This window comes from Plectropomus leopardus, chromosome 7 (assembly GCF_026936395.1).
Source record: "Plectropomus leopardus strain MGB_pleo_1.0 chromosome 7, ASM2693639v1, whole genome shotgun sequence".
NCBI lineage: Eukaryota > Metazoa > Chordata > Actinopteri > Perciformes > Serranidae > Plectropomus > Plectropomus leopardus.
In genome coordinates, this window is record NC_142182.1 from 37,519,055 (window position 1) to 37,534,091 (window position 15,037).

The window sequence follows — 15,037 nt, forward strand, 5'->3', positions numbered from 1 at the left end:
TCTATGGACAGAATCCCATCAGTTGCTGATACAAGGCATTTGATTTTGAAACATTTACAAGACCGTGTTGTTGGTTGTGCAGGAGCTGGTAGGACTTCACAAATGAGAGGAATGTGTGCTTATAAATATGAAAATACAGTGCTAATATCTGCGGGCAGTGATGCAGCAGCGACATTGCAACAACACTGTATGTGTGAAAACCAAAAGCATGAAACCATACATCCATGCATGAAACATGCTACAGCTCAGCGAGGCTGAGATCACGCTATTGTACATCAAAAACTATGGAACCTGTCATAGACTACAGGGTATTACTACCACCTAGTGGTCAAAATAATGTATTCTTTACTTATCAAACTATTCTATATAATAATATAGAATAAATATGCTAAATGGCTCCTACACACGCACAGGTGACGCGTGCTTTATGAAGCGGGGAAGTTGGAGTAAAACAGACATCTTTGTATTTCATCATGTCTGTGAATGGAAGACACTTTTAAACTGGAGTAAAATGTGGTATAGAGTCATAATCATCAAAGTACCATTTTCACTGTCTTTTCCTGTTGACAATATATAAAAAAAAATAGTAGAGATTTATTTTTTTAAGTTTTATTTTATTTGGTAGATACTGCCTAATTTGTTTAGATAAATAAGCTAATTTGATTTATGCTCTTGCTTTTAGTTAAAAACATGAGGAACTATTTTTTGTGGTGCACCTCATTGTTTAGTGGAGGGATTTCAGAGAAATGCCTCGTGTGTTCTGAGGAGTTGAGTTGTCCTGATGTTAAGGCAGACATTAAAGTTGACAAGATAAACTAAGAATTTAATTTTTTAAATAAAGGCTGGAAGAAGGCAGCCTTACAATAGTACAATTACACAATCACACAAACTGTTGCCCGTAGCTGTGTAAGAATTTACATTCTGTCAAATCCATGTTAAGTTAATCAACAAAGCATGCAAGTCTACTCCTGGTATAGTAAGTCCTAAATGTGAAATCTGATGTTTATATCTAGCTGCATCTTCAGCATCATCTGTATCATCCACATCATCCTCATCGTCACGGGAACGCTGGTCCACGGCAACCACCCCTGACGACCAGCTTTTTCCAAGAAGACACCCCAGCATCTTCAACTCACACAGCAACCTGGCCAAGAGCATCTCCACCAGTAATATAGCAGGGTGAGGCACCACACACACACATACACACACACACAGACTGACAAATTAAGGGGAACCTTATTTTAAAAAATTGTAAATTATTAGATAAATATCATTTAGTGATATTGTGGGAGTCTTGGAGTGCAGGTTATTCAACAGGTTATTTGGTTTTTATTAATACAGTTGCAGATTACAGGGACATTGTATATGAATAGCTTTTCTGTGAATGTGCCAGTTTAAACTTTACATACTATTTGGATCAAATCTGAACCGGTCTGACATGTAACAGCAGTAAAAACACCCTAAATACCATCCTGAAAACTGATTACTTTTCCTAAAGTGAAGCAAAATGCACAAAAATGAAAATATTCAAAAAATCACAGACTTTTGTACAGGTGCTACAAATTTTTGTACATTCAGACTCTTTTGGGTCACATTTTACACACATCTACTGAATGGATTTTAGATCCTCCAGTAAGGGTCAAATCAGGTAAAATTATAATTTTAGGCATCTTGAAACTGAACTTTCTGTACAGTAGTGACAGATTTTGAGGGGGGGAGGTTCTATTAGTGAGTAATATTTATTTTATTTGTCGGTTAAATGTTAGTTAATATTTAAATATTAGTTAATAGTTATAATTAGATAGTATTTATGATGATTTTGTTATGATACAGATTAGCAGTGAAGACAAGACTCTAGAATCTTGCCATTTTTAGTTAAATTAAATAAATTGAAATCATTATTTATTTATTTTATGTTATTAAGACATATATTATTCATGTCTTAGACATGACATTGTGTCATAGAAGCTGTTTTTTCTCCATAAACAGGTGGTGGAAAACCTAAAAAATACACTGTCCCTGCTCTCAGAAACATTCAGTAAGAATTATTTGCCCAGTTATTAATGTCACATAGGTTATTGATACATACTAAATAGATCTGTGGTTCATGTTTGATATTCATGTTTGGTATTAACACTTGTTATGATGGGATTTGTGGGCTGGGTCAAAATTAAGTAAACCATACTGTAAAAATATGAAAAGTATGTAAGGAATAACTAACATTTTAGGCCTTGTCTCTAGACAGGTGTGACGACAGCTATAAAGAACACATGTAATACAGTCAAACAGGAACACTAACAGTGTACATACAACAGAGCACACTTCATAAGAGCACATCAGATATTTAAAAACAGGGACAGCAGCATATCGATCATAAAAGCAAGGCCTACTTGAAAATTTTAGTTCCATGGTCACACACTGGATTGTCTTTTTGCCATCGTTTGAGGTTCTTTTTGAATTAAGGATATGTGTCACAGTCTCTGATGGGTGTTGGCAGACTGATTCATGAATCTGAGAGCTGCATGTCTGAAGGCACATTTCTGTTTCTGCTTTACAACACTCAGGGGGCAGGGACATGCCATGCAGAATCTTTTAAACAAGACAAGCATCTGTAAATTTGATAAGATTGTCCAAGTGCAGTAAATAATGGGTTCTTGAGCAGTGTTTATATTTGCTATGGAAGACCTCTCCTGCTGACATCCTTGTTACATCAGTGACCTCCTGTAAATCACTAACAACTGATTTTCATACTGTGACATTTCTGCAGTAATCTGTCTTTTTTGTTCCCTGTCTGAATTGGATTCATTTTTACTGATATACTCCCTTTTCACCAAAATTGGTGCAAGCAAGCAGGTTTTTCAAATGTGAGTAAACCTGCTAAAAATAGGCCAAAGACTGCTTTCCCTTTGCCAGTAGAGTGTATACAGCTCTGCAACAGATATGAATATATGTGTGTGTGGAGGTTGTTTTGGTGTGTCCGTTCAATGTCATGGACAGGCCGGAGAACAGGTAAATATTAGAAAGCAGCGCGGATAGAGGTCTGTAAAAACCTAAAGGTGGTTACTTCTCTTTTTATATCTCTTACTGATTCAGGGCGCTTTCAGACTTCTTTCAGACTAACTTGGATCAATGCTTCAGTGCCACTTAGAAGAAGAATTAATTAGCTGGCGCCTCGTCAGTTAAGGAACCGTAATAAGCATGTTCACCAGGATGTTTTCCATAAATGCCAATTGGAGCCCGAGTGTATAAATACCCATGTCTACTGCAGATTCATTTAACCGGGTGTGAATGCTGATTGTAGACTTTCCCATTGGAATAAAAAGCCAGATGTTAACAGGTGTAAATGTTTTTTGGGGGTTTTTGCACAGTGGAAAGGAGGCTTTATTTTATTGTATATATTTCTTTGTTCTCATTCTTTGTGTAAAGCAGCCTGTTTGAATGCTATAGAACTAATGGCAGTGATTGTTATTTGTAGAGAGTGGACCTATTAAACATTCATGTCCCTGGGTTTGTTTCTTGTAGGTTAGAGGATGTTCCACTGAAAGGCCTCAAGTTCCTGTCCCAGTCCACTGACTCTCTCAATCAGGGAAGCAAAGTCAGTGCCTCGACTGAGTCGCTCAGCGATGAAGGTAGCATGCACACACACACACACACACACACACACACACACACACACACACACACACACCCTGTGAAATCCAGTTGAAAAACTACTGTGTATTTTTGTTTCTGATTGAATTATTCTTTGTGTGTGTGTGTATGCGTGCGTGCGTGCATGCGTGCGTGCATGCGTGCATGGGTGCCTGCATGCCTGCGTGTGTGAAGGTACTGTGATGATCGACAGTCAGCTGATGGGAGAGTTTGAGTGTGACATTAAAGATCTGGAAGCTGATTCTTGGAGCGGTACAATGGATAAGAAGTTCTTGAAAACGCTGAGGAAAGATGAAATCAAGAAGCAAGATGTCATCTTTGGTAAGATATGAAGTCAATTTGGAGAGAAGCTTAACTCCATGTGTGAATGCTCTTTGTCCACTTGTTTGTTTTTGTGGAAACGGGAAACTTTCTCCTCACAGAGTTGTACCAGACAGAGGTCCACCATGTGAGGACACTGAGGATCATGTCTGAAGTGTACTATAAAGGGCTTCAGAAGGAGCTGCAGCTGGAAACTCACACTCTGGACAAGGTAATGAATGTGCTGAGGAGCAGTCCACCTGCCTACATACATACAAGCATTATTACTAAGAAAATCATCAAAAAGAAAACACACATTAAGGGCTAGTCTGTTGATCATTCTCTGTAGATTTTCCCCGTTTTGGATGACCTATATGACACACACTCACATTTCCTCACCCGACTGCTGGAGAGAAAGAGAGCTTTGTCTGCTGAGGGCCAAAACAACAGCAGCTTCTTCATCTGTAGCATCGGGGACGTCCTGCTCCAACAGGTGAGCTTGACAAAGAGGAGAGGTGGCTGCTGGGAAGAAAACACCACCTGCTCTGGGGATAAAGTGTTTGGATAATAAAGTTACACATGAGGGTCAAAAATACTGACGAGATTACAGGACTCCCACACTGATCAGACTGTTTCAGTCGTGCATTGTGCTATTAAATCCCATTAACACCTGGATCAACTTTTCTTATGCTGCAGTCAGACTTTCACAAACAGTCTGACGCCTGAAAAAAAAGTTTAGTTTTTCTCCAAAGCTGGGAAAACACCCAGTGAGCAATTTTGCAAGAAATGAGCTGCAAATTTAAAAACAAATAAATACATTGTAAAAGTCAAGCAAAAATTGACCTAAAAACTAGGGAAAAATGTCCAGAATTTTTTTTTATAATTCTATGTTTGCAATAATGTTACCAAAATAACTTTTCTTTTCTTGTTTGTTTTTGGTTTTTAGGCCTACTTTTTTTTTAAATCTCTTTTTTAGGTACTTTGCAGATAACTTTTTACTAATTTATGTCTGATATTTTTGCTTATTTTCAGAAAATTTCCTTATATTTTCTTACTAATGTCTTGCTTTTTTTTGCTTATTTTCTGGTAATTTTCATGTAACTTTACTAATTTCTTGCTAATTTTTGGGCCTTCTGCTTGTTAAATTCCCCATCACCCTCTCCCCATGTTGTTAGGAAAAAAATCAAGCCAATTTGTTCAGGTTGAAAAGGTTAATTTTACCTGAATTATTTTTAAAACGTGTTATTTTTTTGTTTTAAAAATCTTCTTCAGTAGGAATCTGACTCACAGATGCTACAGTGCCCGATTTAATGAAGAAATTAGGTCCAATAAATGAAATATGAAATATTTTATCTCTGCCGAACAAAACTTTACTCTTTTAGATTGAAAATTCCTTTGAAATTATTCATTTGCATTCCAAAACCTCCATCAAACCATTTCACAACATGTGAACATTACCTGTGCACAGACAGATTATTATTCTAAATTATTATAAAGTGAAGCAGAACACATTTAGAAAGGTTCTACTCGAAAAATGTTTAGGCAAGATTTTCTAAATAGCCTTTTTGGGTACATTTTTGCACCATAGCTTCCAGGTAAATGTAAAACTCCTTCGAATTTCACATATATGTCAGTTTAAGTATGGAATCCACTGAAAAACAACCTTTATTTTGGCTTTATTTTGAAAAATCAATCAATCATATCTGAAGGTGACATCACCACTTCAACAAGTTCAATGTCAATGTGTGCGTTCCCTTTGTTTGAATGTTGTTTTTAATTTCAGTTTTCAGGCTGCAGTGCTGAGCGAATGAAGAAAGTTTACGGGAAGTTCTGCAGTCGCCACAATGAAGCCGTTAATCTCTACAAAGACCTGCAGGCCAAAGACAAACGCTTCCAGGCTTTCATCAAGGTCAGCACTTATCTCACACCAGCTCCTCTCTGTATCTCTCTCAAATCTCAGGGGATGGAATGTCATATCATGGGATGTGTTATTTGATGGTGAAAGGAGCTGTGTGTGTGTGTGTGTGTTGGTGTTTGTGCAGAGGACGATGAGCAGCAGCATCGTGCGGAGGCTCAGTATCCCAGAGTGCATTCTGTTGGTCACTCAGAGGATCACCAAGTATCCGGTTCTCATCCAGAGGATACTGCAGCACACTAAAGGTAAAGATGAAGACAAGTCCTGCAACAAGTCCCTCACACAAACACTCAAGTGTTGCATACAAGTCAATGGATGGTGTGGAAATCATATCATTCATTTAGAATCAATCTTTCTAAGTTTTAGCAACGTCAGTAAACCAAGTTCACTGTGTTGTACATCTGCATTCTGACGGGTGCAAACTAGTCATCATATTTGTATATTCTTAAACATGTTAAGAAAACAAAACTTGAAGATCTCTCAACTTCATAATTGGCAAAATCCTCTTTGTCATGATCAAGTTAAGTCAGACTAATTTGGTTTACTGAAGTTGCAACAACTTCACAAAATTAAGTAAATAAAGCTAAATTTTGAGTAAACTTAACAGTTACATATAAAGTAAACAGAAATTACGATTTATTGTTGATTTACTTTACTGTCTCAGGCAATTGGTTTCCTAGATTATTTTGAGTAATACTGACTTGTCAGATTTTACAGTGTAGCTGCATAGTAACTCAGTGTGTGGTACCTGAAAGTTCTTAGGATGTGTGTTTAATTTATGTAATGTGGTACCTCGCTGCTCCAACAGATACTGATGAAGACCACAGCTGTGTGAGTGAAGCTCTGCACTCTGTGAAGGAGCTCATCACAGCTGTGGACAGGAAGGTCAACGAGCAGGAGAAGAAACACAGACTGAGAGAAGTCTACAGGTACAAATTACACATTGTTTGGATCAGCTCTTACACCGGCTCACTGGATTCAGCTCCATTAAATTACAATGAAATGTGCAGAACTGATTCAAAAACTCTTTCTGTTGTCATAGCACACTGTCTTCATATTGGCCAGTGGGGTGGGCTGACCTGGTGTTAGAGGTGCTGTTAGTGCTAAAGTCATTAAGGGACATGGTTTGCACCAGGTGCAGGGCCAGAGGTTAAGAGAGATATTTCAGAGTGCCGTGAGAGAGACGGAAATTGGAGTTTCCCTAAAAGTTTTGTGTCAAGTTACTGTTCATGTGTTTAAACCTACAAATTAACTAATTTAGTGCCAGCCCTATTACATAATGGAAAGTGGCTTGTGCCAGCTTTTCTGGCCATTTTGAGTCATCTTTCAAGACCCACAGAATATTTTGTACAAAGACTCTGAAAACACTGAATAGCTCAAATGAAAGACGAAACTCTCATCTTCGTCAAGGAAAAAAATGTTTGTTTGCACCTTGTTCCATTCTTGACTTATCTTAAGTTGAATAGAGGCTAGTTTCATCAAAAAGACCACTTTTTTTTTTTTTTAAGAAAGCTGAGAAAAATGCATTTTTGTGAAAGGGAGTCTGTCAAGCAAAACAGTGATTTGAATGTTATAATTTTGCCTTCAGTGACATAAAAGACATCTGAAAATTGTATTACAAATATTATTTTATTGTATCATTATTGTATCATGAATCATGGCCCCAGTTCAGAGAGAGAAAACCCACAAAATAGTACCGGAGTCCTATTCCATTATTCTTACCTGCAGTATTTGGGTGAGCATGACAGCGCCCCCTTGTGCCAGGAAAACACACTTTGACGTATATTTACGTCAGTGGCACTCAATGAGTTAACTGTTAATGGATACAGACGTTAAAGAGTGGAGGACCACATAGAGAGAGGCAGCAAGGCAACAGTTAGGCCCACATCCTCTACCTTCAGCCCAGCAGCCCAGTGCTTATTTTATGCTAATCCATACAGGCAGCCAAACCCTGGAAGCCCTGGACAAGCGTTAGCACCCTAGAGGAGTGTTAAATGAGTTGTAGCACCCCAGGGGAGTATTAGCACTCTATCCATGAGTGTTAGCACATTAAATGAGTTGTAGCACCCTAAAGGAGTGTTCGGACCCAAGACAAGTGTTAGTGCCTTAGATAAGCGTTAACACCATAGACGAGTGTTAGAACTCTAAATAAGTGTTAGCACCTTAGACGAGTGTTAGCACCCTAGACAAGCATTAGCTCCCCAGATAAGTGATATGTGGTAGCACCGTAGATGAGTATTAGCAGCCTAAATAAGTGTTAGCACCCTAGAGGAGTGTTTGCATCCTAGATGAGTATGAGTGCCCCAGACATTTGTTAGTGCCCTAGACGACTCTTAGCACCCTAGCACCCATGATGAGCATTTGCTAACTGGATTACTGTTAGCAGCCCAGAAGAGTGTTAGCAGCCTAAATAAGTGTTAGCACCATCGAGGTGAATTAGTGCCCTAGTCCCCTTGATGAGCATAAGCTCCCTAGATAAGTCTGGTATCGTCCTCAATAAAAAATACTTAACACTTAGTTCAACATGTAAGGCCAAAATGCCCATCAAGTCCATGAAGACCATGTGGTACAATCAAAAGCTCAAGAACAGATATACACCCTTTAATGTGTAACCAGTCCACACATTTTTTGACAAAATTGATTTATTTTTTCTTATTTTCTATTTTCTTTTCCTCCTGCCAACTGTTGCATATTTTCAAATGTTTTTAAGATAACAGATATTATAGGAATGATAGAAGCCTGTCTAATAGTTACTGTTTAATGGAATACCTGCACAGTCAAATGTCCAATTCATCACATTAAAAAAATAAGATAACGAACAAATTTGAGAATGAACATACATTGTGCTGGCTCATAACAGCACCATACTGTACAAAACAGCCATCAAATGCTTCTTCAGTTTCTCTTCTCAGATGTCTTGTCTTTATGATCTACAGTCGCACTGACAGTAAGTCTATCATGAGAATGAAGAGTGGTCAGATGTTTGCCAAAGAGGACCTAATCAGAGGAAGGAAGCTGCTGCATGATGGAGCACTGCAGCTGAAAAACTCTGCTGGACGACTCAAAGGTCCTCATGCATTCAGAGTTTTGTTCTGCAGAGAGAAAAAAGAACAGTTGTAAAGCAGTGTCTTTGTTGCAGTCTCAGACAGCAGTCAGTATGATGCAGTCATCTATGTTTGTTTGTGTTGCAGATGTTCAGGCCATGCTCCTGTCTGATGTGTTGGTGTTTCTTCAGGAGAAAGATCAGAAATATGTCTTTGCCTCATTGGTAAGTAGCAGATAGTAAAACCTATTTTGTTGTATTGATTTAGAAATACAATATCTGCTCAGTCTATCCATATATGTGCTCATAAAGATCCAGTCAGATGTGAAACTCTCTGTCCCCAGGACCATCGCTCTACAGTCATCTCCTTACAGAATCTAATAGTCAGAGAAGTGGCCAATGAAGAGCGAGGTAAGTTCTTCTTCTTTGCTTTCTAAACACAACATAGCAGCTAAAATACAAGGGGCACAGATGCGACGCATCAGGCCGAGCAGAGCTCTTTTACCTGCCACACACACTCTGTCTTTGCCGTGTGTTGTTGCTGCAGCGTCACTGTGTGCATACTGAATATAGCCAGGTGATAACGCAGTTGGATATACAGAGTTTGGGAGCATGAAGGCTACAGGCTGGCAATGAATTAATTACTGGGTTTCTTTAACCACAGGATGCATGGATGGATTGATTTACTTTAATGTGAAAAGTACCAGCTATAAAGTTGCTCTGTCACTTCACATTGACTCTTGTACAGTGACATATTAATTTGAACCATTTTGGAACAGATTTTGTTTTACACAGAGTGCAGAGAAAAAAGGAGCAAGCATGTAAAAATGATGGACTGTAGAATAAGGAACGTAGTCTCTTTGACATCATCCAAAGGGTTAAGAGGTAACTTTTTGAAGCTCAGTAGACTGTTGCCAGCTTGGCAGTGCCTGACTTTGCTCAACTCTTGGCTAATCAGAAATGTTCAAAGAGGTCAAGTGTGGCTGGAGCTGAAGCAGGCAGTGAAGCCTGGCTGCTGAAACACACACACACCTACGTAGTTTGAATCTACCAAGCTGGCTAAGAGGCTAGGCAACATGCTAATCTCATAGACTGAGACAAATACTTATAATGTAATCAGGGTTACTGAATGTCAGTGTTCCATGTATTTCAACCATAACAACACTTACTATACTACTAACTAGCTACTATACTAGCTCATGTGTTTAGGCTGGATTTTCAGACAGTATGATACAAACTAATGTGACTGTTGTTATGAGTCAGTGAATTGGGTAAATGAAGACTGAGCTGACTAATGTTGTGTCTCCTGCAGGTCTCTTTCTGATCACAGCTGGTACAGAAAGACCAGAGATGGTGGAGGTGTTGGCCAGCAGCAAGGAGGAGCGCAACACATGGAGGGACATCATACAGGACACCATGCACTGCATGTGAGAACACACACACAGTCTCACACAGTCACACACAGTCATTATGTTACAAACTATTTCCAAATTCTTTTAAGTGGAATAATCACTTTTATTTACTGCTTTGTTTTTCTGTGTGTCTTTCTGTGGGATGAGCAAATTAAAAACACAGGAACAGGATGTACTCATTGATTGATTCATTCATTCATTCTTGGCAGGTCTTTGATACACAGATATCATTAATGGTGCTTTTAGAGGTGTGTTTACACCTGTAGTGTTTGAAAAGAGCAGTAACATGTATCTTTGTATATTCACAATATGATCAGTTCAAACTGTTGTCATGTTTGAGTACTGTATAACTGTCAGTCGTATAGTAAACAGCAGGCTTCAGCTTTTCAAGAAAAATTCAAAATGTAAAACTTTGCTTTCAACGTGAAAGGCATGCTATGCAGGGATTTGATGTTACTGAAGCACAGTGTAAACACGTTGACAGTCAACCCTAGATCCCTCCACCTGACGGACCACAGGGGCCAATCAATGGCCCACTTGTGGCCCCTCCTTCGGAGAACCCATAAATGGACCCATTACCAACCGGCATCTTCGGTTGGCCACAAGGGCTAATTAAGGGCCCTCTCCACCTGAGGGGCCATAAGGGCCAATGATGGCAATATAAAGGGTCAGTTTACCATCAATGACTAGTGGACAAGTGGGCCAGGCATCACTAAATGGCATCTTTGTATTGAAGAAGTCACGCACACACCAGGATGGCACTCTGTGTGTGTGTGTAAGTGCCTGTTGCCATGGTAAATCTCCACCTGAGGGGCCACAGGGGCCAATCTATAATTACTAACCGGCATCTTCAATTGGCCACAAGGGCCAATTAAGGGCCGTCTCCACTTGAGGGGCCACAAAGGCCAATGATGGGCAGGGCCAGGCATCACTTTACATTGAAAAGTCACGCACGCACCAGGATGTCTCTCTGTGTGTGAAAGTGTCCGTTGCCATAGTGATTAATGGCCCAACAGCACCCCTCCTCTCCCCCCTCTCCTCTTGGTTCAGCTCTATGGAGGCAGTTGAATTTAATGGAAATGTCCCTGTTAAACTGGTCCATTTTACAGCCATACCTTTCACCAAATAGTCAAAATATTACATCAGGGAGAGAGAGGAGGTCGTAATGAACGCAGCCATATAATTTTTGTCTGGAAAAATATCTGCTATGTATCCCAAATCACTGTGTAAAGAAAAGTTTGTGGCAGCCAATTTCCAGAAATTTCTCATCTCAATTTGTATTGGAGTAAATGGGGTCCCATGAGCCAGCTGTGTTGGGTTGTCAGCTTTCAAACCCCATTCAATCCAACCATGTTGAATCATTTCTCTGCGTCAATGTATGGCCATGTTCTATGGCCTCAAAGAGTCATGAACTTAAGCTCCTGCAGGGCCACTTGTAGTCAGCTTCGGTAGTCAGTAGTTAGCTTTGGGGTATGTGTTGCGCTGAGTAGTGATAGGTTCTTTCACTGCTACGCAGTGCAGGCACCCTAATAACAAAAATAAAACAATTGATTTGATTGAAAAAATTGACTGAAATGTGTCATATTTATAAAGAATAAACCACACTGGACTGAAAGGTTGCACTGAACTCTTTCAAGATGTCTGACTTCTTCAGCATACACCCAACTCTGACATGAAGCACTGAAGCAGTGGAAAAGTTATTTTACTGTCACAATTCAACTGCTGTTTTTCAAAGAGGTCCTTAATTTGTTCGGACAGAGAATAAATCTTGTCAGATGATATTTGAACTTCACACTGAGGCTGTATGTGTGTGTTGATAGGCAGAAAGATGAGGATGAGGGAGTTCCCAGTGAGACAGAAGAAGACAGGAGGCAGCAGGAGAACAGAGCGAAAGAGATTCGAGGTGACTACTCACATATTGTGTAGTATTCTTTTGTAATTGTCCAGTGTCCTCGCATTCATGTCACTAATACATGAACGTGCGTTTTATTCCAGAGCTTCTACGGAGGAAAGACGAGCAGATCATCAGTTTATTGGAGGAGAAGGTCCACATCTTCAGAGACCTGGCTGACTGTAATCCCAGCTCTGATGATACTAATCCACCAGTCAGGGAGCAGATGTTATTCGTGGCCACACCTGATGATGTCACAAAGGGGGAGCCAATCATAAAGGATGCCCTGAGGGAAGGTGAGCAGAATTCAGTGCTTCTATCATGGTGAAATGTTTGTTTCATGTATCACATGTTCCATCTCTCTGTCTCCCTGTCTCCAGTGGAGAGGCTTCACGGTTTAGTCCACAACGGTGTTGGTGGAGCGGGCTACAGTGCACCAGGGGAGCTGACAGGGGGCGGTGCAGGCACAGTGTGTCTGCCCAGAAGAGCTGAGACATTCGGAGGCTTTGACAGTCACCAGATGAGCAGCAGCAAGAGTAAGAGCCATACACACATGCACAGGGACACACATTTAGGAAAGTAAAGGCTCAGGTGTCTTTTGGTCAGCAGTTATTTAAGCGTCATTCTGTTTTGCTGCTCCAGCTGACAGCAGGGTTACTACAGGCAGATCTCAGTCATCACTCATTGTTTCAGGTTCCTGAGGACTCATTTTATTCTGAGAGCATGACATCCCCCAGCTGATGATCACCTGCTGTGACAAACCTAATTATCCTTTACAGCCCTTCAGTCCCTTCACTCCTCTTCTCTCTTCTGTCCTCAGATGGAGAGAAGGAAGAGGGGGATGAACTGCTAGACCTCCGCAGGACTGAGTCAGACAGCATGTTGAAGAAGGTGTGTATGTGTGTTATCTTTGTGTTTTCATTATTTATGTGTGCACTTTGTTCATGGATCTCTTCTAAAAATGAATGTCACAGACTGTGGCTGATAAACACAGCCTGAGGCCAAAAGCTGCTCTTCACTTCAGTGGAATATCTGGTTAACTGAGAAACTCTGAACACATTCACCTGTGAGCTTATTCACCTCTGCTATTTTCCTTATGAATATGTTCTTACAGATGAACACTGTGTGTTTATCAAAACTGTTGAGCCAAATGATTTGTTAAACAAGGAACTCATAGTTTTATTGTTATTTAAATCAGCACTGTCTGGAAGACACAGATGTTTATTACTATGGAATGTGTGGACGTGATGAATTATACACCAGTGAGTTCCGACCAAGCAATTTGATTGGTCGAGAGGCATTCCATGAGTGCTGATATACAGTACAACATGACTGAGACTTTTAACTCTTCATGTATCACTCTGCTTTACAGCTGTTCTAAACTGTTAATTAGGCAAACATTAACTAGGTAGCTTTCTAACCTTACTGTAGATTGTAGTGTAACAGTGTTCTATAGGCCAGTTGTTTGTCCCTCTTGAGTTGCTGTTGAGTTTCCAGACTCAGCCAAGCAAATTCACATCTGTGCCTGTCCAACATCTCTGCTGTTCACAGATCTACACTTGCTGCTTTCAGCATTATGTTATACCCCTTTTCCACCACATTAGCTATCAGCCTGCTTTCCCACTGCCAGTAGCGCACAGCTGTGTACACGGCTCTGCAGCAAACAATTATGCCTCTCTGTGTGTGGGTTTTTTTTCTCTCTTTTTTTTTGGTATGTCACATTTTACATTAAAAAACAGGCCAGAGAACAAATTAACAGTAGAGAGCAGCATGCGTGGCTGACAAAATCTTGCTCTGGTCACTTATCTTTTTTTCTTATTCAGAATCTCTTTCAAACTCAGTGCAGACTACTTTGGATCGGTGTTTGAGCTCTGCTTGAAGGAGATAGATGATATGTAGAGGCAGTGCATAATGTATCTCACAGAATAAGCTGCTACAATTGGTGTGTTCAGCCAGGTGTTGTGTTTCCATCATTGCCACAGGCGACAAATACCCATTACTATTGCAGAGTCTTTTGATGCAGGTGTGAATGCTGATTGTTAGTAGGTGTTAGTGAGTTTTCTGTGCAGTGGAAAAGAGGCTTTACTGTATGTGCTTAAAATGTTAATATGAGGTTTGTATGTGTGTGTGTTTGTGCGTGCTTGCCTCAGGGAGTCACTGCAAGCTTACAGATGTTGCTGAAGAGAAACAATGAGGTAAGTGTGTGTGGCTGCCTCACCTGCTGGCCTGTTGCTAACACTCACTGCAGGGTTAATGGCGTGCTACAATCACAAACACAGTTTTACTGCTTTGGCTTGTTAGCATCATCACAGCAGTAGCTGTCATAAAGACAGGTTGGACTGACTGTTGATTGTCGGCTGTTGTAAAGATTTTGTAACTTGTTAATGCTTAAAATAAAGCTGCACTACCAGGCAGCCAATGGTTAGACTATTATTTAACTATTAATAGGTAGGTTCATTAAGGCTCTTCCTGAGGTTTCCTTTTTTTCCCCCCGTTACAGGGGTTCTTTTTCGGGAGTTTTTCTTTGGGTGATGTGAGGGTCAAAGGGCTTAGGGATTTCACACACTGTAAAGCCCTCTGAGGCAAACCATGTTTTGTGATAATGGGCTCTATAAATAAAATTGACTTGACTTGACTTAAAAGAGGAGCTCAGTGTACCATAGGAAGTCCCCCGGCACACTAGGTCTATGTCAACCTAACTAGGGGCTGGTTCAAGGTAAGCCTGAGCCAGCCTTAACTATGAGCTTTATCAAAGGTACAAGGTAACTTTACTGTCATTTTTCTTAAATGTTGTTTAAGAAGTGAAATTTTTAAGGTTGAAAAGA

General features: G+C 40.1%; 1 protein-coding gene across 8 annotated transcripts in view; it reads left to right on the top strand.

Moving 5' to 3' along the window:
• Positions 1 to 15,037, top strand: part of akap13b (A-kinase anchoring protein 13b) — a 76,916-nt gene that overhangs the window by 53,120 nt on the left and 8,759 nt on the right. For 6 of the 8 annotated variants that reach the window (XM_088080626.1, XM_042496483.2, XM_042496484.2 and 3 more), the window contains 17 exons: positions 1,014 to 1,179; positions 3,523 to 3,629; positions 3,826 to 3,972; positions 4,074 to 4,183; positions 4,301 to 4,444; positions 5,735 to 5,860; positions 5,994 to 6,111; positions 6,675 to 6,795; positions 8,803 to 8,933; positions 9,058 to 9,134; positions 9,254 to 9,320; positions 10,222 to 10,336; positions 12,142 to 12,224; positions 12,317 to 12,508; positions 12,593 to 12,748; positions 13,033 to 13,103; positions 14,363 to 14,407. In XM_088080626.1, the coding sequence (XP_087936752.1) occupies positions 1,014 to 1,179; positions 3,523 to 3,629; positions 3,826 to 3,972; positions 4,074 to 4,183; positions 4,301 to 4,444; positions 5,735 to 5,860; positions 5,994 to 6,111; positions 6,675 to 6,795; positions 8,803 to 8,933; positions 9,058 to 9,134; positions 9,254 to 9,320; positions 10,222 to 10,336; positions 12,142 to 12,224; positions 12,317 to 12,508; positions 12,593 to 12,748; positions 13,033 to 13,103; positions 14,363 to 14,407 (1,976 nt within the window). The remainder of the gene's footprint in view (positions 1 to 1,013; positions 1,180 to 3,522; positions 3,630 to 3,825; positions 3,973 to 4,073; positions 4,184 to 4,300; positions 4,445 to 5,734; positions 5,861 to 5,993; positions 6,112 to 6,674; positions 6,796 to 8,802; positions 8,934 to 9,057; positions 9,135 to 9,253; positions 9,321 to 10,221; positions 10,337 to 12,141; positions 12,225 to 12,316; positions 12,509 to 12,592; positions 12,749 to 13,032; positions 13,104 to 14,362; positions 14,408 to 15,037) is intronic. The other 2 variants (XM_042496486.2, XM_042496487.2) reach the window with 1 other exon arrangement.